Here is a 26,426-nt window from a genome sequence, read left to right as displayed (position 1 = left end):
TGCTTTGTTCCCCTGTCTAGAGATTCTCTCGTCTAAATCTTTTTGATTCAGGTAAACAGCAACTGCTTCATGATCTAATTACTATTTTGTCTGGGGCAGGGCAAGGGGATGAACTGTAACACAAATACTTCTCAGACAAAATCAGGTCAAGACACAGAAGAGTTTAAAATTCATTCAACCTACCTTTTCATAATATTTATTGCATCCAAAACCAAATAGTAGCAGATGTCCATGAGAGTCTGTGCAGGCAAAATGCTGTCCATCTGGGGAGAACTTGCAATCAAAAACAGCTCCATGGCCTTGGCCCTCAATCTGTATACAAGCACAGAACATTCATTTCACAATCATGCATTCCCCATAAGAGCATGCATGCGTAAGTCCTCCAACAAGTATTTAATCCTAATTCTGTGTAACTTCTGATCTCCCTCAAGACTGATTTACCCTTTTTTTTCCTACTTAATTATTAAAGCTAAACTGAACAATGCAGTAGAACCTTGCATTTTCTCTTTGTCCTGAAATTTCAGTGCAACTTTTAATGTATGTTCTGAAACAACCACCTAGAAGTCTACATTTTATGTTAATGGCAGACATAGGGCAAGCCTGCCCCGAAGATCTCAGACATGTATTGGCTCCGTACAAGCAGGTTTCGCAGCCCCAAGTGCCAGGAGGATAGCTCAGGTCCTGACGCAGTACAGCTGCATTTGCTCAGCACTGGAACCAAACCAACAAGCCTGGCACCGGGCGCATTAAGATAGACGCGGCACAGAGCCAACCATACCATTCCCCAGACCACAGCATTGTGCTACAACACACAGGCTTACTGGTTTTCATTGCTCTACCTTGGGAGTCACTATAATCTTTTGCATGGTATAACCATAATCATACACATGAATAATATTCAGATGTAACAGATCCCATGAAAGACTTGCTGCTGCACTTACAATATGCGAAAACATACTTTGGTATTGCTTACTGAAGAGTACAGGGTGGTTTTTTTAACAGGTAGATGTTTTCCCCTAATCCTGTTGTAACATTGGTCACAACAGGTATGTAATGACATCTGCTTTTGCCTCAAGATCATTTTTACACAAATGTGAAAAAAAAAAAAAACCCACCCTTCCCTTACCATTCTTACCATGTTAAAGTAATTGCGAATTTTTGTTCCTTTGTCTATATCCCAAACAAAAATATTTCCATCATGACCCGCGGAAAGTACAATCCTTTGGTCAAACGGATGGGCCTCCAGAACAAAAACTTCATCATCGTGACCCTGCAATGAAAGCAGGGTAAAAAAAAAAAAAAAGTAGCATCTCCAAACATGGTAGTATTTAGTGTGAGGACATCTCAGTTCAGGTAGTCATCCATGACAGCTCAATTTACTTGGTCTTAGACTAAAACTGTGTCTGTACTTAGTCAACGTTTCTGTCAGAGATTTGGCATTACCACTGCCCACTTTGTAAGTACCTCAGACTGTAGCTCAGCACAACTGAGACGGAGAGGGATGGGGAGGAAGGAGAACTCAGCAGCAAGGACAGCTGCAACCCTCTAATCTGGACACAAACGGTGGCCTTCAAAGGGCTCCCTTGTCAGCCAGCAATCACCAGGATCTAGCAGCATTTTGGTCATCAGCTCCTTTCCCCGTGATACACACTCCTCCCAGTAAGCATAAGACAGGCGGCACGCTTCAGGACAAAACACTCCTTGTCAGGGGGAATGATGATGCAGATGCAGTTTAGCCTCAAATCAATTTTGGAGTTGAACTATAACCGTTTGGGATTACCTACTTGAATTTTACTTACAGATAAGCTATGAAGAAGCTGCCCTGTGGACGAGTTCCACACTTTGAGAAGGAAATTGTTGACTGCAGTGATGACAGTGGCATCGTATCTATCCCAAGCCACCATAGTAACCTTCAGTTTAGTCACCTTGTCCTCCCCAGATGCTACATTGTTTCTAAGGAAATCAATAATTTAAAGAAGAAATAAATCAGTAACTACAGACGTAAACATTTAACAGCGTTAATTCAGTATGAGATTAGGGAGAGCATGGCTGCCACCACCCTGACTACTGGCTAACGCAGAAGGATGAAGGATGGCTTCTGCAGTGGTAAAAACCAGATACAGAAAACATTAAGTACCACTAAGATTCATAGAGTTTTATTTCCTTAAAGAGGACAAGTTTCTCTTCTGTTCTTAAGCAATCATCTTCGCCTACCCCAATTCTTTCTTTCAAGCTATTCAGTTCTATTAAGTTTTTTCCTACAAGGTGTTTTTCTTATCAGTCATCAATATGAGTAAACTCTAAAATGAGCAAGAACCTGCTAAATAAATCCAAATCATACATCCAACAGCTAACTTATTAAAAATGTAACCATATGAAATATAAAGAATTCTGCAAAGCAAAATGCCTAATGGATTTCTCCATTTCTGCTTTTTGTTATTGTGCATATTCCATTACAAGGCCACTTACAGAAGCCACTTGAGGATCTCAAAAAGAAAAACTTGAAACCCTAACTGAACCTGAGAACCAAATCACTGTATCTCACCTCTTATGTGAAAACTTAAGGAAAAATACAGTGTTAAGAAACAGGCTGGACATATTATATTAGCATATCAGCATGTGATCAATGAGGTTCTACTAAAACCTCTTCCTGTGGGATGAACTCTATCTGACGTTCTTACTTCATGTGTAAAATACTAAATATTCCCCAACCATTAGACTAGGGAACTACCAATGTATTTATATTTTCTTTCAGGGGGCTAATTAACTGTGTGACTTAACAGATGGAACCATGGCATTTTCAATACACAAATATGCTGAGATTAACTCAAAATGGAAGTAAATAAATATGATGGAAGATTTTGTTTTGCGTGTAAACGTGGCTATGAAGCGCATTCTGGTTTGGTTTGTTTTACCCTGTCATTTTAGTAGCCATATCCAGGACCACACTCTTCCAATCTTGCTGCTGATAGTGCCATATTCTTGCTGTTCCATCTCTGCTTCCACTGACAAATCTCAAGCTATGGAAAAAAAAATATGAAAAAAGTAATGAAATCCTGAACAAGGATAAGTCACTGCTGCTTTTGGTCTAATACCCACATGCCCATCGCAGGATGTTATTTTCTCGCTATTCATAGCTTTGCTATGGAGTTTTCCACCCTCAGCAACAGCGTGGGCATGCTAAATCCTGCAGGGAGAATACTTAGAGCTTGGCAGAAGACTGTCATTCACCTTAGGAAAGGTCACTACAAGCACTTACTTTTATGTCACTCTGCAACAAACATGCACACACACACACATACACAACTATATGCATACTTGGAAGTATATACTTATGTATATATACTTGTCTTACCCTATATACGCCCACACACAGGCGTGTTTAACAACTCATAAAATATCCAGGAACTACCACCACAGGAAACAGGCAGCTACAAAATGCTGGCAAGCCAAGAGCACACCCATTCACACCAGCACAGAAGCTAGAATGTATTTAATCTTTTTTTAACACTTATTCTTTAACACTTATTCTTTATATTGTTCGTGCATCTCTGATCTAGAGAATGTAATTAAAAGACAGCGAGGTTACAATTTTCGTATCAGATATTGTACGGTACAAAAGAGCTTATATCCCACAACATTAATTACATTTGGTTACAGCCAGCAGATGGCCTTGGAATGACTTCAATGTCGTAATTCATACAAACTGCACATTCCCTTTTTAATGACATCAGCAAATCCCTTGAGCAGTTCATAGCGGCAGCAAAGAAAAAGAAACTGTATGCCAGGAGACTAGCATAAATTATAATACATTAACTCAGGGAGAGGGTGAAGACAGAAAAGGGAAATACCCAAGTTGAACGCAAGTAGGTAGCCCTGCCTGGGAAGTTGAACATGAGTATTTTCATTTTTAAACTCCTCTTTCTTTAAAAAATTTCAAGCATCCAGCAAATGCATTTAACTACATCATAATGCTTTGGCTATCAGTGTCACAGAAATCATTTTGGTTGAGAAATTTGAAAAAAGCTTCTCAAGTAATACGGCTTCACAGAATGGCCAACACCTTTAAAAGTATATTCCATTCATACTCCGAATTACTGTACAAAGACAAGCCTATTCAATTTTATTTTACTAATTGTTTCAGCTTTCCAGTTTCCCTGATCTAAATTTTTTAATTAAGATTAAAAAATGTTTAAAAATGCTTGTGACATGTATTTCATTTTTATTTTTACTTCTTTATATTATGACAAAAAGGAAGTTATAACTTTTCCACTAAAAGCATCACTGGAGCATATGGGTATAATTTTTGGTGACTACATGACGTAATACCCGCAGCGAGACCTGTGCTCACATCGCTTAGAAGGAACTGTTAATACAATTATACTGGTACATTCCCACATAATTTTACACAACAAAGATCTCCGAGTGCAGGTGCAGTTCCACTGGCAAAACTACTGTTGTGCTTGCAAGGCTCCTGCTTGCACACATCCCTTAAACCTCCTGCCAAGCAAAATAAGGAGTATGAACAAAAGTTGGCTTAAAACCTTTTTACATTAAGATGTTGATCACTAATCAAAGCTTGTCGTGCCACTCCTCCCAACACAGCTGTGCTGCCGAAGTTTGACACTAAGACATGCCTATAGGCACCTTTGTACACTTTATCATGAGCATCCTGACTAATTGCTATATAAGAAGTCAGCATTCTGACTTAGCACAGTTTGAAAAACTGAAAGCTCTGCAGGTTGGAATGATTCACTTCATAAATTTTAAGATCACAGGATTACTGTTATCGTCTAAACAAATTAACTGGAAAGTCATGTATTTGCCTAGAATATCTGCCAGGTATGTCGTCAGAGATAAGTAAATTATTATGAATAATAAAGAAGACCAATGAAATGATCATCAAGACCAATGAAATGATCATCAAGACCCAAAGGTGCTAAGACTGTGCCCGTGTAACCAGTTCCGGACAGGTGGAAGCAACCAAGGGCTGCAGGTTCAGAGAGTATGTGATGCGTGTGGAGAGTAACTGTCCCATATACTCCGTTCCAGAAACTGGTGAAAGTAAGCACTGTAGCTCATCATTAGTCACACAAACAAACACAGATTCACAGTCTTCACTCCAGGAAATGTTAAGACTAGCCCATTCCGTATCACACTTGGTGATGTTAAGCTATCCAGACGTTATCGGTGACTTGCTGAAGACTAAAGATAGTGGGTTGCAAGGAGACACCACAAAAATATGGTAGGACGCTACTGAAGTATTATGTAAAACATCCAAAACCTTGTGAAAAGTCAAACAATTGTAACGAGAAGAACATGTGTAAGGGAAAGTTTTAGTCTCAAATGCAGACAAATTAAGCAGGGAAATTTTATCTACCAGGTAGACTGGATCCAAGTTTGGGATGTAAAGATTAACTGCACCTTTACCATTGAAGAGCTGTTATCCCATTGAAGAGCTGTTCTTTGCTTATTCCCCCTTGGTAATAAGAGGGCTTTTCTTTTCTTTTTTTCCTCTGTAATTTCAGAGTTAAAAAAGTACAAGATGAGGGATGAGGGCCTGGTTATTTATCAGATCATGTTTATCACTCTTAGAACCTCACAGAAATTGAGCCCTTATGAATTGTGAGTGTGTGCACAAAAACAAACACTCTTCCCGTATTTTTCAGAACTCTGAGCACTAGAAGAGACAACTTGCTTATTCAGTGTGCCCAGAGAGGGCCTGGCAGAAGAAATCATTCACGAAGGAATTAAATCAGACAGACAGTGAAGAGTGGATGGCCTTATGTTTCAGCAATGTCATATTATTTGGAACACGTTATCAAATTATGCTAATCATTGGCTGCTTTCTGGTCCCCAGCTGGTATCAATGATACAGCAAACATATGCAAGAGAAATAAATTTTAACAAAAAAACCCAGTGTATACATAATCTATCAACACTCAGCTTCAACATGATTCTCATATGGATCATAAATGAGAGCACAGCGAAATAATGAAAAAAAAAAAAATTTCCAAGATACAAGGTAGCTCTACAGTTCCTTGTTTTCCTTATGCATGATACTCATCACTAGATGCCATTATTCCCTTGATTTCCTTCCATCTCGTTTCCAACAACACACCAAGTTCTATTTCCCCTTTCATATTTATCTTCTTTTCATGAACGACAGCACTGAGTTTGTAGATCCTTTTGGCCAGCGCAGACAGCATTGCTCAGATGCTAAGCTAAGAGCATACTTCTTTGGAAGTCAGTGTCACATTCTCATACTACTTACTACAGAGAGGACAGAGCAAGAGCAGTTGATAAAGTGGGTTCTTCATCTGTGCCCCAGTACAGAAACAGGGGAAATATATCTCCTCTGAAAGCAACGGCTACCGAAAGTGCTACTGTCATTGGTAGCTTGGCCTCCCCTTTGCCTCTAACTTGGCCAGCAGTGCTGGCATACAGACGTGTGGTACAGTCACCATGCTACCTACCCCTTTGACTCCTGCAGCTCCAGAAAAAAGGATGCCCAAAAGTCACTACCTCAAGCAAGAGCCACACAGATTAATAAATATGTATATGTGCTTATTTTTCATCTTGCTCTAACAGGGCTGAAATGATAAAGCCAACAGGCTTTTTTCCCCCCCACATTTAACCTGATATTCTAGTTAAGAAAAAATAAGAAAGAAAAGTAATTGAGAAACCAAATCCTGATCCCATTATAAACAAGGGATATACTCAGAAGTTATTGCCATCTTACCAGGTAAAAGCACCTTGCAAGAAAGACTCCTTCAGTGAAGATCAGACCACAGCTCCTTGCAGAATTACTTGTCTGACCATGTGTGTATGTGTAACACTTCTAACTTGTGCTTAGAACTACATTTAGTGTAATGTTCTTACTCCAGAATTAACCCTTACTGAACAAGGCTACCTGTGAAGTAAGACACTCTTACATTTGCTCAGTTTAAAAAAATACAAAGCAAAATGACAGTTACAGACTGTTTTTGTTGTTACAGCAGAGGACAGCAAGACCAAGCTTGTGGATATGACACATATCTTGCAATATATTTTACATAATTTGCCTAAGATTAATCAGAGGCCATGTGCAGTCTTCCTGTTGCACCAAATTTCCTCTGCAAAGTTATGCGGAAAATTAAATACCATACTTCTCATGCCAAAATCCCAGGACAGCCACTCACCTGTCACCATTGTTACAGAACTGGACCGCAACCACTTTGTCCTAAATAGGAGGGAGGAAAAAATAGTTGTAAGTGCTTTGTAAGCTGAAACACTCATCCAAAAAGATCTTAACGATGAGCTTCTATTCAGCAAATTGCATCTTCCCATACATCTCCTGCAACGTACTATCGTACAAATTCAAGAACAGAAAAGTCAAGTTTGAAGTTAAAACTTCCCCAAACATACTGTTGTTAGACACTGAAATGCAAAACTTCAAAGAGGTGATGCCTGTGTTTTGCTCCAGAATTAGCTCAGATACACAAATGATTTCTGACTCGGTCTCCCTGACACTTGGATGTTCAGGAGGAAGAAGCTGCAGCAACTCTACTCTTGCCTGAGCACAGTCCATCTGCACGGGAAGTGCCACGGGACCGTACGCAGCCCAGGCTAAGCTCTGCCTGGGAAACCTTGCACCTTTTATACTCCACAGAGTTAACAGGAATAAGGTATTCCTGGAGCTCACAAGGCCTGGTAGGAACAGCACTCCACAAGATGGAGAAAGAACAATTTAACCAAATAAATGATCACAGCAGGTTTGCAATTTTTAGACCTAACATTAAAGTGCATCAAAATATTCCACTAAAAAAAATGCAAACCTTGGCTTTATTTCCACTTTTACATTGTTGAGAAACAAATACCAAGTTCTACACATGATTTTTCCCTTTTTTTATTTTGCTAATTACTGGTGTTGGCTACATGCACTTGCTATCTCTACTCTCACTGACATCTCCAGCTCCTGATAACCAAGTGTCCAATTCTGGATGTTTTTCAGGGGCAGGTTGACAGCAGTCTGTTGCATTAAGAAAAGTAGACTTTAAAAAATTAAAGGAATTACAGTTTCTTCCAAACCTGAACTGTTGAAGATAGAAAATATTTTAATTCTTGTGAGCAAAATACTTGTTAGGTTTGTTGGCTTGGAACTCTGAGACTTAAGTGTTTGAGACCCATGACTGCCGCTGACGTTCAGTGAATCAATTTAGACCTCAGCCTTAATCCATAAAATATTGTTAAGGTGGGCAGCTGGTCTATTAAGGTTCAAAGATAAATGCTCCAAACTCCTCACAAGTGACAGCCCTATCAGTGTTGCTATAAGCTTGCCTTTCTGATATATTGTTTACCATGCACGTAATAAATAGAGCAATCATCACCTGTTCTCGGTAATAACTAAGAAATGAAGAAAGATTTGATACTGGTTTAGTGATGCTTCTTTATGGGGTTTCATTAAAACTGAGCCATTTGATGGTTTTAATAAAAGCTATTAAGACTCAACGTTAGTTTTCAAGTTTGAAAGTCATCGTACAGATATCTAAAGTAGTTTGAATTTTCATGAGAATCCTTCTGCATCACCTGCGAAAGGATGCTTTTAAGTTTGCTTTATTTTCCAAATGAAATTACCATCATGACCCAAAGTTTGACCGCACACTCTAAAACCAGAATCACTTTGTTTTTTCTTGTTATGTGGATCTGTGGTCACAACTACAGTTAAATACTCAACAGTAAATTTAATAGGAAAAATGACATCATGTACGAAAACTGCTTTAATTCCTCATTCCAAAACAGACTTACTCAAGAATATGGGAAAATCACCTCGTCCCTCAGTTTCCTGGGGGAATGAAATACAAAAGGCATATTTTGCAAACATCTCCTGCCTCTGAGGAATTTGAAAATAAACATATCACAAATTTCCAGGCATTTAAATACCACACTGTTGAGAGCCAAGTAAACTCTAAAGCCAGAAAACAAGTTGAATAGGATGTACAAAACCTAAGTTCCTGAAATAAGGTAAAGCGGAGGAAAAAAAAAGATTTGCTTTCTGCTTTGTCTCTTACCGTATGAGATTCTAATTCAGCCATTTTCTCTGGACATTCTGAGCCCAAATAATAAATTCTTATCACATGGTCAGTACTGCCTGTTGCAATGAACATGCCACCTAAGAAAGACAGTGTTTTCTGTGAGAAGAAAAGCCATCCAAGGAACAACTTATTTTAATTACTGTTTTGTTGTCAAAGCAGCAAACTACAGTTTTAAAAAGAAAATTTCAGTGTAATCAAAACATACATCCTGAACAAAAAAAGCTAACTCTGACAGCTTCTACTTTGATCTGTACTTTCTCAGACCCTATCAGCTTTAGCATAACTATGAGCTCTACAATATTTTCCAGCTGCAAACCTTTTTGACCAAAGGAAGAGAATATTGCAAGTTACAACATTCATCCGACAAATATTCTGCTTTCCCTCAGAAATTACCAGAGTGCTCTCCATCAGCCTATGAGGAAAATTAGATGGGGAATAGTTTGATACTCTCAGTGGTAAATATCAAAGAAAATGTTTAAGCACATTTTCCATATCTATTTGACACACATCAGAGAAATTATTGCTGAATCAGGAGTCTGTGATTATGATATTTTCTTGTAATGTCTCTTCTATTTATAATATTGCACTATTGGGCACTATTGTATAGTTTACTGCATTTAAATGGTTTTAGTTATTTCAGGATTTCTGATTTTAAAAAAGGAATGTGGGCAAGGTCCACATGGCTCTAAAATACCTCTCAATTTCAGATAGTAAAAATTAATGAGTAATTACATAATTTTGTTTGTAAAAATCACTATTTTTGAGAATTCAAAGCTGCAACAAAAGATGTCAGTTAAGCTGATATTTTCAAACACCTTGAATTGATCCTCCTAGAACTTAGCCAAATTTGGAAGATGAGCAAACTGTAACCTTTGAACAGAGGCCACCTGTCTGCCAGATTTCAAGAACTTTTCACTCAAAAACTTTACAAGATAAAACCTTAAAAGGATGTTACAAAAGAAAAACCTCTGATGTGCAAAACAACAGACTGAAAGCATAGTCTTCCTCAGAAGTGGTCAAGACATTTTAGCTTAAATTATAGGAAAAAAAAAAAGAGAAAAAGCAGCTTGAGGCAGATGCTTAGCATGGAAAATTTCAAACATTCACAATTCGACAGTACTATCATTAACTGAAAAAGGGTTTAATACTATTTGTATTTAAAAAGAAGTCACAGTCCTGTCACCAAAGGAATTACAGTTCATAAAATACTTTCAGCTATCTTTCAATGCATACGTACCAGAACTGAAAGATGAACAAGATATCTGAACGCCAGGCCTGGACCTCTCTGCAAATTTTACAGGGCGATCCCTATATGCAACAACACAGCATTTTTACTTTTCATTACTTTATTCTGACGCCATTCAACAAGAATAGTGCAATGCAGCTCAGCAGGTTACAGTCACGATGCCCATCCTAAATCTCTTCCTTTCAGAATTCTCACCTAAGTTTGCTAGAACTCATTTTTCGTTTTAGCAATTTTCTTCCTTAGATTAGTAACAAAACCATAATTTTCTAAATTGAAAAAACTATTTAACTTATCATGACACTCATTAATTCAAATCTATTTAAAACAGAACCTGGCGAACTATTAGTCTAATAGCACTTACTCCCTATCAAGTATGGGTTTGATGCCATCTACATATGTGTGTTTTTCTGATTAAAAGCAAATAAAGTCTTCCGCCTGTACATTTTGGACAAGGATTTCATCCTAAACATAAAAGCTGAAAGTTCTTCCACAACACTGGCTTGCAAAGCACAAAACTTAGAAATAATAGCCCTGATCTCTGCCTCTCCTCTGGGTGTAATGCCATAGACTCACCAACACACATAAGAAAAGGGGTCCCTGCCCCACACACTGATATGGCACTCATGCACAGTGTGTCTATGAGAGAACATATCCCAAGAAACTTGTTTATGAGAAGGAAAATGCCCTTATTTAATTATCTCAGCATTCCTCTCCACGCTAAACTCCAAATAAATTCATCCTTTGTTTAAGATAATTATAATTATCTAAACAGGCTTACTTAAATTTCATGGTGTTAGCATGCCACTGCCAGAAACAGATTGTTCCGTCAGCACCAGTAGAAGTGAGGTATCGTGTTGTTCCTTTCCTTGCTGGAGAGAACTAAAAATAAAGTTGTAACAGTTAAACCTGCTAATTTTTTTCTCCCCTACAGGGTGGAAACTTGTAAATGGACGTTGACAAGACTCTTTTTCATGAACATATTAGCTTTCTCCCCAGGAGTACAGAGAGCAGTATCAAGGGATTAACCACAGGATCTGAACTTCCATAAGAATAAAGCTGAGGAAATGGAAAACACCTACATTTTGACTAGCAAATCTTTGTTTCTATCGCACAAAAGTTAGTAGATTGGAGAAATGAAACAAGCCTAGACCCTTTTAATGGGGAAACAAGGTAAGGAAACACTTCTTTCTAGGACAGAACCGGATCAAACATGGTTACAAAGACAAAAATGATTCCTGCATCCAAGCCCAACAAAAAACAGCAGCACAATAGAACCCCGACTCCCTCCCTCTTCCTGAACCTCTCCTCTCCCTCTCTAAGGAGTAGGAAATCTTTTCATTCTGGAGTCTCTCACTTTAATTTCATAACTATGGCAATACCTTTAATCTTCTGGCTATCTGGTATTTGATAAAGGGATCAAGCACTGTTTCCTCAAAAAGACTGATTGTGATTATTCTCTAAATTACCAGAGTTTTACAAAAAGCTTGGGAGGGATGCAAATATACAACAAATAATATACAAAACACAAAACCAGGTTGTAAAATACGTCTCCAAAACAATCACCTTAAAGTAACTAACTTGTGGCAGAGTTAAAATCAGACAAAACTGGAAGCGTAGGCAAGAGGGGAGATGAGGCCCCAGGGACTCCTGCCACGATGGAGAAGACTGTGATGAATCAAAGGCCGCAAGGCTCCAGAAAAGAGGGATTCAGAGCCAAACACCCCCACTCCTTCTCCCCTCTATGTGCATAACCTGCCAAATTGCAGGGATTGTCTTTTTTACCCCGGAATTTTGTTTCGTTGGCTTGGAGCTCTTTAAATAACCTGGCAGTTGTGGGTTTTTTTTAAAGCAAATAAACTGCAAATTACTAGCCACTACTGACTGTGCCACCACTACAGAACTGAGTGCCAGCAGTTTAGTCTTTTTTTTTTCCTGCTCTGCTGGTGCTCACTGGGCACTTGTCACACAGCTGAAACTGCATGGGCACCAGCACAGATTCTCTGCAGTCCCTGGTCTGTGCTGTACTGCGGCTGCAGCAGCGTCTACGTATGCTCCAATATCCAGAACAGCTCCTTACAGTACAGGCTATGATAACGAGCAAGTAAGAAATGTGGCATAAGGATTTTTATCTGGCAGTATTCCTCTGAAAAATGAACGTTCTCTGTGAATGCACAGCTGCTGGTTCAGTCGCTGTGCAGGGATCACCACCAGCGTGGTAGTCAGCCGCTTCTCCCTAGCTCAGCTAGTTGATCTGATGCTCTCGGTGACCTTGCACTTGCTAGATCTAAGGAAGAAGCAATGGCACCACATAGTTAAAGGCAGCTGGAGGAAGCAGGATCATCCCCTCAGGCCACCGCACGGGAACGAGTTTGCCAGGAAACACCACCCTCGAGTTGGGGCAAATCTACACTGACAGACAGATGAAAAGCTAAGTTTTATCCCTGATTGCTAATCCACATCTCTTATTACCATTTTAATTCAAGAGTTTAGGAAAAAAGGTCATTGCTTACCTGTATGGAAGTAATGGAAGCTGAATGGCCCTGCAGCACTGCGACTGGGGCACAGGTTCGAAGACACCATACTCGGACTACTTTATCACAACTGCCTGCAGCAAGCAGCGTGTTCTCGTAGTTAACAGCCATGTCAGAAATTTCAGCCGAGTGTCCTCGCAACGTTGAGAGCAGGCGCCCGTCATCTGTAGCCCAGATTTTGACCAAACAATCATCTGACCCCTAATGCCACACAAAAATTTCCAAAGATTATATAAAATAATGTTATGTCTACATAATACACATGTACACTGCAGATGAACAATTATCTAAAATATCATTGCGCCATGAACCTGCCAGAAGAACAACTTCAGTGGAGTTCCACAGAGGCACAACGGAGTTTGGGAATCATCTTGAGGGGTCAGGGAATTAGATATTTATAAAACAGAAGCCACTGTCTTGTGTTTCATACTAAGATATGATTACTGCTGCTAATGTAACTCCTCTCAGTACAGTTCAGTAGTAATTAAGGTAAATTTAAGAAGATAAAATATTTTGTTATGTACTACCAGTCATATTTATCTGTGGGAGCCAGATCAAACCAGCAGTAAAAACCAAGTAAGACTTAAGCTCTGAGGAAAAAGAGCACTTAAGCATCTGAGGGATCTCAGAGCCTCTACTCTGCTCCTAGACCTGTGAGGCAGCTGTACCATGAGGTTCAATTTCTGTTAACAGAAAAAGGTTGGACCACTCAAAGAGAGAAATAATGCAGCTTCACGTGCAACCAAAATACTATGACAGTGAGACTTCAGTTCAGGACAGGACACAATTCAAAAGCACATCCAACACAGATCACTGTAAAATACGTTACCTATAGTAGCAGCTACATAATAATTTTATATTCAATCCCAATATCGCCAATAATTTTTAGACAGTTCACAGACCTTTCCACTACTTAGACACTACAAAGAATACTAATACTAGTGGCTAGGATTGCCACTATATATTCAGAAACATAACACAATGAAACTCACTGCAATATCAACGTCATTTAAGTTACATTTTTTTAACTGCAGGTAAATTTGAACACAAATCACTTTCAAATCTTCATATAATTGCAGATGAGAAAGATTTCTTTACCATGTAAACAAAAATGGAAAGGCCCTCCCTGTGACCCAGAGTAATTATCATAACAACATCTCTATTTTGCCAATTCATAATGAGTGGCGAAGCTAGCAAGAACACAAAGACAACAACTGGCCTGCCAGGTAATCTGTTTCTAAATACCTACTGATAAGAGACAAGGGCAAAGACAAGACAAGACAGGGATTAACATTAACAGTTAAGAGACGCATTATTTATTGGGAAAATCTGTTTAATTTTTAAATATGCACAACCAAAAGCAAGGGCAGCATCACAGAAATGTATGTTAATATATTCTGGAGAAAAACTTAAAAAATATTCATATATTCACTGACATAGTACAAATTCTAGAAAGAAAATGTAGTAGAGAAGTAAATTGCAGATGAAGTAATGGGGTCTTCTATTTATCATCAAGTTTTACTGAAATGTAAAGAAAAGACTGCCAGCATTTCCAAGGTTACCAAAAAGGTAAAATGTAGTTTTTAAAAATGTGTTAAGATTTAACCCAGCAAGCAGCATGCAAGTTAATTCCAAATCCCAGAATATTGCAGGTGCCATTCAGTAAGAAAGATGATAAATAAAGAAAAATGAGCATGTGTTTCAAGTGAGAGTTGCAAGCTCTGGACCAGAACAACCCTGCTGTAAGTTCCTACACGGGAAAGCAAATAGCTGACTAAGTTTCAGTCTACCGGAGCCGCGAGCAATTTTAAAATACCAAGTCAAGTAAAAAGTGAAAATTAGCATAGAAAAAGATGGGTTTTCCATACATTTCAAGATTTTTCTTCCCTTCTTTTTCTGGAAGCCGTGTCTGCATCTCAATCAGTGACTAAGAGGCTGTTGCGGGACTCAAGAAAGAAAGAAATTAAACCAAGCAAAGCAATCTTCCCAGAAAAGTACAATTTTTAAACTTACTGTAAAAATTCTTCTCCCACTGCGATCAAAGGCTATACAATAAACAGATGATAGATGTCCCAAAATTCTCTTATGCATTTTCATGTGTTGGTACGTGGATGTTGGGAACAAGTGGCTGAAACGTCCACATCCAGTTAATTGCCTGGCAGAAATTATATTCACTGGGAGAAAAAAAACCAAAACAAAACAAAAAGAGAACTAAGACATAAATTTTGTCCAGAATTCCAAGTAAACAAATTTTAAATCAAGTATCACATTTAGTAACAGCTTTATTATTATAATCCATAAATCTGAGCCTCTCCCAGCTTATCAGAACATTCTGTACAGTCTTGTAAAAAGAAAGCCCACTCCTGATGAAGCCTTTCAATACTTACCACACCCCACACTGCACCTGCTTTCTTATACAAAAATTAAAGCAAAATAAAAGAGTTCCTATCACAACTAGAAGTTATCCCAAGTGTTCAATTCATGGACAGCCAACAGATACATTTATTCTATATGGATTTGGAAAACTTGATATTAGTAACATCTAATTTCCTTATCACAATTACAACAAATATATTTTTGGAGTACAATAATAGTTTAAGTGCTTTTTTTGTGATAAAAATCTTTCTTTGGAATGGGTTCCAGATCATACGCCACAGTCAATGGTCTTCACACGTTCCCCACAAAACCTCTCTCATTTTAAGTAGCAGCAGCGTTGCATTTCTATGACAATGTAACTGAAGAATAAGAAATATATGGCACCGATGGAAAAAGCCCCACTCAAAAGAATGGCAGGCACAAGAAAAAACTGCAACAACAAATTATTCCATATTGCTGTACCTAGGAGTCCTTACAAGAACAGCCTGAAATCAAAATGCACAAACACATCATGTAAAAAAAGCACTGTTAGCAGTTTCACTGATGATAACTATGCCTCATTCCACTAGACAAGAAAAGGAGAAAACAGGCACGTATGTGCCTTTGCTGGGACACGCCACCGAACGAAGATCGTTAAGGCTGTGGAATACGGAAAGATCCCAATTCTAATCTTTGATTTGATGCATAATTTGAGAGCATTTGGGGTATTTAATTTTACCTATCCTAATTTATACCACTTGAACTTTTGATTTTAAAGTTTTGAGAGGTTTTTTTCAATGGTACTTAAAGATCTAACATTGCTCGATTCGTGGGTTTTGCTGAGTCCTTGCGATAACAGGCTCCCTGAAGAAACCCCTTATCTTGTCTACTGCACATTGAAGAAGCTCTTTAGTGCCTTTCAATCCTTTCGTTTAAAAGTATAGTGAACAACTTGACCCATTTTCTTAACTGCATCATCATGCCATTGCCTATCTACACAAAAAAAGATTATGGAGTATGTTAAAACGCACTCTACAAAGTCAAGAAGCATCATTTCAAAGGGCTACTAACCTGTAACACACTTCTGTACATTTGTAAGATTGAGGCATTTATACACAAGCAGAGCGATAAATGGGAAAGGAAAAAAAATTGTTTCCAGACTTACAGAAAGTATTTTTGTTTCTCAATTTTGTGCTCTGAAATGTGGACTATTTTTAATCAGTCAATGCAATCGAAACACTACATACTAGAAAAAAAAGTTGCATAAAAGGTGTAGATGCTTGCAAAAGACATCAGGCTCCCACCATGACTTTATCTTCAGTCAATATTTGTTTTTCATGTAAAAACACATACTCATCAGTACTAAAAAAACAAAACACACTAAATCAAATTCATTTACTATCTACCTACTATTCAGTTGATACCTGATATTATACAGGAACTGTTCAATGAAAGCTGTCTTCCCTAGCAAAGTAAAAATGAAATCTTTAACCCTTTTTCCCACATCTTACAGGAGGGTACAAAGATCCCATAGTGATAAATGCTATACAAAGGTACCATCAGGCTTGCCTACACATTATTTTATTTACTATTTAAGTATGCCAGCTTAAAAGCCAAGTTCTTAAAAACATTACTTCTCCCTTTTCCCCCACACTGTGGACAATGTTATGCCAACACGGAGATGTAGTCATTTAGCAATATGGTCATTCTGTTGTGCCTTGCAGTGCTTAAACCATTTAAATAGATAATAACAGCATATCTGCCTTTCAACAATTTCAAATGGCTTTGAACATTTTTTTTAACCACACAAAGAACTGTGTGAATCAAAAAGGTATACTCACATTTCAAGAATATTCCAAATAATCACAATACTTTCTGTGTATTACGGTGTTCCCATGCAATCCTTCTGAAAATTTACCACTGCTGTTTGTTGTAAATCACACAAAGGAAACACTAAAAGGTATCATGAACCATCAGGCACCTAACTCACAAAACCTTTCATTTGGCACTCGACACCTAACTTTTCCAGTCGATTCCCAGACTTGCAATCAGTTCAGCTTCAGAGGATATAAAGGTAATTTCACTTTTTTTCCGTGTCTATTTACCTATTTGCACAATGGGGACAAGAGTACTCTCTCTCTCATGGATAATTAAAAAATAAAAAGCACTGCTTATGAAATGCTTCAGTCACAAGTTTCAGAGAAATACAGAACTATTGTTGTGCCATAAGGAGCACCATCTCTATCAAAGCAACAGTATCTTTGAACAAAAAGTAGCAAGTATTCAATGTATCTGATCCTCACCATAAAAATGCTTCGGGTATGCCAGAAAAGTATGGCACATACACAAAGCTGTGATTGAGATCTTTGTCTTCCCACACTTCATAAACTATCACTGCCTTCAAAGAAACTGCAATGTAAAATCCCCCCCACAAAACAAACCAAACATCCCCAATTCCAGCTCTCTTTTTTCTTTTAGTAGAAGATTAATACACAATATCTAAACAGGGAATTACCCACACATGATAAAAAGCCCCGTGAAGTTTGCTTTCTTCAGTACAATGAAGTTATTGTACTTATAAAGCCTAAAAGCATTAAAAACCCCCTGATTCCCACAGAGAATTAGCAACATAGTAGCCCTAAAAACTTTTAGCAGCCTATCTAATTAGCTGCTGTAATTCATGCCATACTGGACATAACGGCTGCCAAGTCTACCCCCTCACAATTTCCTGCCGGGGAAAAAAAAACAATAAACTTTCAAACCTGTATTGATGTTATTTCACTTAAAAACTGCGCATATCTAGTCTTCTTATTAAGAAAAGTGAGTTAGTTTTGTCCACAAATGGAAAGGCCACCTTCTCAGATGAAGGTCTTCACTTCCAGCCGCTGAAATGACTGCTGCCGAGCTGCAGAGATGCCACCGACGCTGCCGTGAGAGGTGGGTTTTCTCTCTCTTAGCCTGTGCTGGGAGCAACCTGCTCTGGCCTCAGCATCAGCACAGCCAGCTCCCGGCACGCTGGGCAAAGCCTGGTCTTACAGACGTATGCTACTGCCTCCTCGAACTACCAACCTGTAGTACTAACTGAGGGTGATGTGGTTAAATGCACGGATTTTTCTGTTTCTTTCTCACAGTCCTTGGTCCTTGAAGCTTTACAGACCTTTGTGCAAATATGAGCACAGTTGCACGGGGCAGAGGGGAGTCACATACACTGTACCACAGTAATTTTTAAATCACAATCCATTCTACTAGAGATAACGGCACAAATGTAAAACCCTTGCAAGAAAGCTCCCCTAGGAAGGATGAAACCAAAACCCTGCAACAATAACCCATCAGTGCAAACAAAATTTAAAAAACAGTCATCAGACATCACAAATTTCAAAGTTAAGTCACAACTTCAGAAGTAATTAAAACACTTCAGCATGGACAAAGTCACCTAGCTGCAGCAGTTTAAAAACTGCTTGAATTCTTCCTCTCCCTATAAACCCTTGCCTCGCTCCATTTTTTGCGAGCAAAAATACAAAACAGCATACCGATACAAACGTTTGTTTTAAAAATAGTCTCTCTAGTATTAGGGGTGATGGCTTCACAACATACTATTTTACCCTCTGAAATAAGCACTATAGCTTCCTAATGAGGACATAATATTTTACATAGCCAAGACATGTGGTGACTAAGCTGTGACCTCATCATGGGGCCTGATCAAGCATGAAGATTCGGTACCACTCACAGTGTGCAGAAGAAACAAAAGTTGGGATTTCATAAGAACACTGGGGAATAAACACAGGTGGCTCACACATGCAAAATATGCTTCTCAGAGTCTGAAAGTGTGGCCACAAAGACAGCTAGACCCAGCAAAAGCACCAAAAGAACAAAGTGTTCCAGCTTTCATAGCTGCTGACCTCATGGAACTCCTTTACAGCAGAGGCACATCATTGATTTTCTGACCTCATCAGAGCACTGCTATTTGGCAGGCCTAAGGTAGCTGCACCACCTTGACTGTAAGTTTCCATACAGCTGAACTGCTTGTTTACTGAGACTATGCTATGAACTTTCTGGTTCCAAATTTTGTGTTCTTTTCACTAAGTTACCCACATAAAGATTTTCATACTCAGGTTAAAATAGCTCTAGTAATCAACTGAAGAGGAAAAGCAATCTTCTTTCTAATCTACTTTGTGTTGCCTGAAAAAAAAAAAAAGTCTCTGACAAAACTGAAGTAGTATTCCAAAGCAGATTTATCATATGTGAATAAATCCCATTGCTGAGGTACTGTATGACCAATCTTTCCATTTTCTGACTGGAAGAGCACAAAGGGGAGTCCTAAACATACCACTACTCCAAAACCTGCAAAGAAACAGTCTAAAAGACCATTCTCACCATATTCACTGCGTTATGCTGTCAGCATCAGAAAGCTCTGAGAGCATTTTCTCCCCCTCTCTTCCCCCCAGGCAAATCACCACAGACCTTCAAGACTCAACACACAAACAACACTTTGTGAGAACAACTTCCACAGGTCAGCACTTTCTCAGATACTCTCCCAGCCAGAAGATTTCCATCTCTGCACAAACGTGCTGGGAAAAGGCAAGACTGATTTCTTGCTCCAGGTCCACTGTGCATGACCAAAATAAAAATTCTGGAGTACAGATCACAAGATGCCATCCCAACCCCATCCAGATGGAAAGGCAAACCACTGCAGCTATCGACTCTTCCAGCTGGGAGGGTAACCACAAGTAATCCCATTCTTGCAGCTGAAAAACCCACTTATGGTGGCAAGCTTAAATCTTTATGATTGGGAGGGAAAGGATATAAGAATACTTTTAGCTGCTAGTTCTACACCTTATTTACCTGTCTACACAGGTAATTACACAATCATTTCATCTCACTCATGAATACACATTATTATTATGGGTGTCTACTACTTCAGCCCAACTACTTGAGCAAGTAATTCCAGAAAACTCAATCTGACTAAGCCTGCACAGTACTAAGCCAGCACACCATGGGAATTCACAATTATGCTGAAATATTAAAGAGGTTGGGCACACTTCTTCGTCTTGTATTTTAAAACAACACACAGACACTGCAGCAAATGTGGCTGTCACTACTCGCCAGAAAAAACCACCCACTTTGCACAAATATACACAGAAGAATTTTGCGACTTCCACTTACAAAAATTAATTCCTGTCTATAAAAGATCACTTGCCATATAACACTTTTGCATTTCTTAAATAACAATTCATAGGAAAACACCAAAATCAACAAATCATTCTGTTCTCTAAGTAACTGAATAGTCACCAAGCAGGCAGCACAAACCTTTGTTAGGAAAGCACGACAAATGCTGAAGGCCAATCTGCTAGTACGGTTCATTAATAACACCACTCATTCCAAAAACATGCCACCTGATTCTTCTCTTCTGAAAGAATTGGCCCAGGAGCCCTTATAGAAGTATAACGATAGAAGTTGAGCCTGTGCAATAAATCCATAATCTAGCCTATCAGCAATCCATCAGCCCAACTGCGAACAAAAAAGTAACTGCAGAAACAGCCTAAAAGAATAAATACATAGACATGTACAGAAGTAACTATACTAATGTATGGAAATAGTTTTCTTTTTTAATGTCCACAGTATGACTCATAAATTATCTGACAAAAGCAGGAAATATACTAATGTAATTGTTCCCTATGCACTAGTTCCAAGCAAATATCCATTTCTTTTTCATACAAAAGACCCATAATTAACTTTGCTACTCCATCACGCTGCTGCCACACCACCACAGACCTTACGCAAAGCATGCTATCGATTTCAACCACAAACAGCCCAGGCGTCGGCACTTTCATGTCTGACAAAGATTAATTTTTAGTAGTGAGAAAGTGCGGAAGTACAAAGAGAGGAAGAGACACAGCAGAAGGAGAAGACTGCCACCATCATCCCTGCATCTCCAAAGGGATGGGAGAAATGTATGTGAATGCATCTCCTAGCAAAGCAGGAAAAGCCCACGCATTTGCACAAACACACATAAACACGGATAAAATACCCTAATAAGAAAACAAATGATGACCAACAGGACTTATAGTTACACCTGCAAGAATCGAATTTGTTTGCTATAGAAATGGTTAATGAAAGTTCAGACTGTGTAAGGAAAATACTTTTCAGTTTAAGCAAAACAGAGAAGCTCTTACTATGTATGCTGAATGCCTATAGGCATCTGAGTTTTATACAAGTTCTTTATCTAACTGTGTGGACAACTGAAATAGAAGTAACACGAATGTCGGTTTGGTGATTATTTCCTTTTTGAAGAGGGATGTTGTAAGCAGTCTGTTTTTTGTCATAATCAACCTAAAAAGAAATTCTTGAGTCAAAAAAGTTCGCTGGGAGCCAGGCGCTTTGTTCTGGCTAAGACTCCTGAGTGAAAAGATTGTCTACATGCTCCTGTGACCATGCCTATTCAATCTTACAAGCATATGTACATATTAAGTAGGTGTATGATAAAACAATACTCAAGCACGTTGCCTTCCAAACAGGAAGTTCATGTGCAAAGCTTTTCAACGTGGCCACAACGTTTTAACGTGTGTACACACATTATGGAAGATCCAGGCCTGAGTAATACAAAAGGGGTTATTCTATTGTCAGCGAGAAACCTTTTTTAGACTAATTCACAGTGAAACGTCAAAAAAAAGCCAATAATGCAAACCCATAGTAATGTTGCAGTCAGCAAAAGTAACTTTCAGCTGGAACAGTAATAAAAATACAGAGAAGAAAAAAACACCTTATGCATGTTTCAAAACTCACCCACGTTTGGTGGTTTCCCATAATTTACAGGTAGTTCGGGAGGCCGGCCTCTGTGAAGAGCTGCAAATGCAGATCCTTTCCATAGTGTATGTCTGAAGTCTGTTACCGGCAAGATTAACAGCGGGTTAGTGAAACAATCAGCCCAATCGAGTCTAACTGACCTGTTCTTAGAGTCAAGAGCATCAAGCACCACTCCCAGCATCCCAAAATACGATTTGTCTTTTAAAATAAGTTTGTCAGAGATCTAACACTTAAACAAGATTGTTAGTCTGATTTCTAGTTCCTAAGCAATATGACTGTAGGTGGTTTCAGCTTAATTTTGCTTCATTTTGGTGAGTAGGGAGCCTAAACTAATGGAATGAAAAATAGAATGGAAAAGGTGGGTTCACTTTGTATTGAGGCAGCACTGAATTTTGGTGTGGTTTTAGTCCTTCTGCAATCCAAACGCATACAGGACCTCCTTTATGAACTGTACATTTGAGAATACGCATATATACACACACACACATTTGCTCCCTGCATGTGGGAGAAGTGAGATTTTTTTTTCCCCAATAAATCTGTTTTCCTGCAATTGGTGGCAATATGCCTTCCTTTCAGATTCTCCTCTGCACCCCAACCCCCCCAAAAAAACATTGTTTTTAAAATGAAGACTCTTTTCTTTAAAGGCTCTCCAGCTATCTGCTGCCAACTGGCCTCAGAGAGCCTTCTCTCTAGAACAATAGTGATTTTTCTGAGACTGTTCAGGGTGCCTCAGAAATTAGACCTGGACTTCTTCCATTTCTGGCCATCTGGAAGGAGAGAAATGAGCTTCCACGGTGAATAAGGACGGAAACAGAAGGATAGTGCCACAGATTGGTGGATCTGTATATCACCATTTAGATCTCTGAATATGAAGTGCCCAAGCTACGTGACTGAAAGAGACTCCTGAGAGCACCTCCTGATTAAAACCCAAACTGTACCACAGAGGATTACAATGATACACATTAAAAAATAGCATTCATACTTTCTAAAATAGATCAAAATAACTATAAATACTAATGGTAAATGGAAACTTCATATTGATACAGAACTAGGGGAAGCGGAAATCCATGTATATCAACTTTGAAAAAGGTATGCTGTTCCATATTAGTGAGTGTGGTTTACACACCAAATGGCACAATGTCACAGCACCTGCTTCTGAAGGGGAAAAAATCCCACCATAAAACTAGTAGAAATGTCTTTGCAATAGATTTATCACACAGCTTAGGAAGCACTACATCTTTCAGTGACTCATTTAGCCTCTGTCCTCCAATTCACCTAAGAAACTTCTGGTTTTCTGCACAAAAATGTTTATTTTCTCCTTATATTTTGCTGCTGTTTTCTTCTAAGATACAAACTGAATGTGAAATGAAGGATTGTTTCTCTGCAGGCCTCCGTGCAAACCTGAGATCCTTCACCCAATTATAGCAAAGCATAAGCAAAACAAGACTCGGTCCCAAAACTTTGCGTAAGGAAATGTGTTTGCAAACAGCGTATCCCTCCAGGTGATATCCAGTGGATCAGTCCTTGTTAGCATCTGTCCTGGTTTCAGCCAGGACAGAGTTAATGTTCTTCGGAGAAGCTAGTGTGAGGCTAGGGCGTTATCAACATTTTCTCATCCCAAATCCAAAACATAGCCTCACACTAGCTTCTAGGAAGACAATTAACTCTATCCTGGCTGAAACCAGGACAGCATCACAGCATAACTTCACAGGATGCAGTAAATTACATGTTCAGCTGCCACTGGAACAGGAAGGTCCTGCTCTCCCATCCCTCCTCCTCTCCCAGAGTGATGCTCCTGCTGCCTGTGTCACATCCAGCACTCTGATCCTTCCACGAGCTAATTTAATTCACTACAACAGCAATAACAAATTTTGCAAGGTTTTAGCGCTCTGAATCAGCAGATCACAGATCAAGTAAGTTCTGGCTCCTACAGGGAGGAAGTGGCAGGGGCACAGAGTGAGGAGGGAAGGGAGGAACCACTCTTTTCAATAGCAGATGGCTCTCAGATCTGTTTAGTTATAACACAAAACTGTGCTCTCAGGATCATTATCTCAAGCAGAGCAGTTTTTCAAAAGGAATTGGACTCCTGCTCTATTCATGAAAGGAATGGGGGCTTTCTTTCAAATTAAATTTAAGCAAGGACAAGCAGGAATTGTCACTGAAGAATCAGTCTCACTTTCTCCCACCTTCTAAATGCTGCCCCAAGTGCCACCCAGCTATTCAAGCTGACACACCAGTCTGCATGGCCAGGGAACCAAATAATGGAACAAATCAGCCTGAAAAATAGCCCAGCAAAGTAGATAGACTGCTGGATTATTTCAGACACAGGCATGTGTACATGTACATGAAGAAAGAGGCTATTTTTCAGATGGATCAAATCTCGAATCCAGTTCATCACACCGTTTACACAAACACCAGTCCAACATGCTGGGGAGGGAAGGCAGAGGAAGCAAGTAACAAGATCAGGCAACTGTAGGCAAGAGCTGCTTAAGATGGCATTTTCAACCAAGGAAACATGCGTAACAGGGCCAGCAACAACTGCATTTTAGCAAGACTGCAACAAGAAAGCTGACAAGCACAGAAGACAAACCAGGGTTCATTCAAACACACACAGATACCACAACATGAAGCGAAACAAAAGAGTTTTTGATCATTAAAGTAAAATTCAATCACATGTAAATTGAGAATCTTACCTTTTGCTGCCCTTAATAGAGACTGTCGCCCGACACCTAGCAAAGTCTGCACACCTAGGACACTCTGTGGGATTTCCTTGTCTAAAAGGGGTCCAAGTCTCTCACAGATCCTAAGAAGATAATCCGGAGGGATGTGTGCATTGACAGCCACCTAAACATATAAATAATGCAGATGTTTGAAAATTGTCTTATTCTTGTTTCTACTGGTATTTCTTTGTTTGGTTCATATTCAAGTGTTAACATTACTGAAATCAAGTCTAAACCCCTGAAAAAAAACTCAAAAGTAATCACACCAGATGTCTTTTAAAGTGACATGGAGCATTGAAAAAGTCAGACCAAAAATTCCAGGTGGTAGTAGCTACAGGTGTAATTTGGGATACTCCTTAATAACAAACAAAAAATCCCTGAAACTCACAGTTCCCAGTGCAGTACTCTGATCAAGGTAAGTACTGCCTGGGGAGCTTTTTTTAAGTCTTTTTTACCTTCAGTTCATTCTTTTCACCTTTCTTGCTTAGCTGAAACAGCCTTGCCAGACACTCACATCACTGGAATAAGCAGATGTGCTAAAGCCTAAAAACCCTGAAGATTACCCTAAAAGCAATACCCGGTCTCCAGTTTTTAGCTACTAGGAATAGGTATCTTTAAGATCCACGTGTAGGCTCCTAATTTGTCATCTCAACATTCTTCTTTTTCCCCTTTAGACAGAGACTGTTTTCTATGGAGAGACAATAGTTTTTCCGACAGTCTGTTCGAACAGCAAATAAATTGTGCTTCATTATCTACAATGTCCTGCACTTGCCTGACTTCTACTATATTTTCTAGTTGGCAGCAGAAACTCAACATCAGAGCTTATTTAGCTCCTTCAACACAGGACATACCGCCACATCCATCTCCTTTTTAAAGATTAACTATAACAGGTCACTCAGCTCTTAAGTACCTGTGATTGAAGGTGGAAAAAATAGTTGGATTAGAACTACTTACAACTTTTGTATCCATGCATTATGAATAAAGAGATTGTCATAAACCAGTTTTTTTGTTTTACCAAGCCACAAACTAACGCCAAATAATACTAAAGCTGACCTGAAAAGGCCAGAACAGTGCGCATTGTAAAGAAATAATAATAGCAGGCATGTGCCTGCACACACCGCTCTCTCCTACATGACCACTTCTAATGTGTCCAGTCACAGGCCAACAGCGGTGACAGGGCTGTGCGTGCTCACCACCCATGCAGTTCCCTCCCAGCGGGGCAGGACAAGTGTTTGTGCAGCTGCAGTGAGCCAGCGCGTTCCCCAGCCGGGCTAAAACCATGAGCAAGCTCCCTGCTGCATCAGCTCCGGTGCTCCTCCACCGCGGAGGGAGCTGTTTCCGCTGCCCTGGCTAGGAACGCTCACCCGACAAAAGAAGGAAAAGGTTTTCTGCCAGGTTTAGCAAAGCTGACTGTGATTCAGAGAAGCATCAGAGCTAGTGGAAAGCAAGGAACAGGACCGTTTCTTTCAGCGGCAGAGCATCATCAGACAGGCCCAGGTATCTGGCCCATCCAGACCCCAAAGATACGCCCAGCTCCTGCCCCAGCACAGCGGAGGGAGCGGCACGCATCGGGAAGGAGGAAAAGGTAGGTACTTTGCTCAGACCTGCTGCCAAAACATTGTTCACTGAACTATGTCATCAAGCAGATTATTACTACATGTCATTGGGAAATCATTCGTTCCAACTGGGCAACAGC

The 26,426-nt window shown here is 39.3% G+C and overlaps 1 protein-coding gene across 1 annotated transcript in view; it reads right to left on the bottom strand.

Moving 5' to 3' along the window:
- Positions 1-24,848, bottom strand: part of LOC104619509 (bromodomain and WD repeat-containing protein 3-like) — a gene marked incomplete at its 3' end in the record, with an annotated part of 32,357 nt that extends 7,509 nt beyond the window's left edge. Inside the window, exons 1-12 of the mRNA XM_010285401.1 lie at positions 24,704-24,848; positions 21,990-22,088; positions 14,865-15,025; positions 12,831-13,052; positions 11,099-11,199; positions 10,312-10,382; positions 9,051-9,151; positions 7,182-7,222; positions 2,916-3,020; positions 1,800-1,953; positions 1,136-1,270; positions 184-312 (exon numbers count right to left, since the gene is read on the bottom strand). Coding sequence (XP_010283703.1) covers positions 184-312; positions 1,136-1,270; positions 1,800-1,953; positions 2,916-3,020; positions 7,182-7,222; positions 9,051-9,151; positions 10,312-10,382; positions 11,099-11,199; positions 12,831-13,052; positions 14,865-14,948 — 1,143 coding nt within the window. The remainder of the gene's footprint in view (positions 1-183; positions 313-1,135; positions 1,271-1,799; positions 1,954-2,915; positions 3,021-7,181; positions 7,223-9,050; positions 9,152-10,311; positions 10,383-11,098; positions 11,200-12,830; positions 13,053-14,864; positions 15,026-21,989; positions 22,089-24,703) is intronic.
- Positions 24,849-26,426: the final 1,578 nt, after the last annotated feature.

This window comes from Phaethon lepturus, unplaced genomic scaffold, assembly GCF_000687285.1.
Source record: "Phaethon lepturus isolate BGI_N335 unplaced genomic scaffold, ASM68728v1 scaffold12984, whole genome shotgun sequence".
In the NCBI taxonomy this organism is placed as follows: domain Eukaryota; kingdom Metazoa; phylum Chordata; class Aves; order Phaethontiformes; family Phaethontidae; genus Phaethon; species Phaethon lepturus.
The sequence above is the reverse complement of the archived record's forward strand: the minus strand, read 5'-3'. Positions and strand labels throughout refer to the sequence as shown.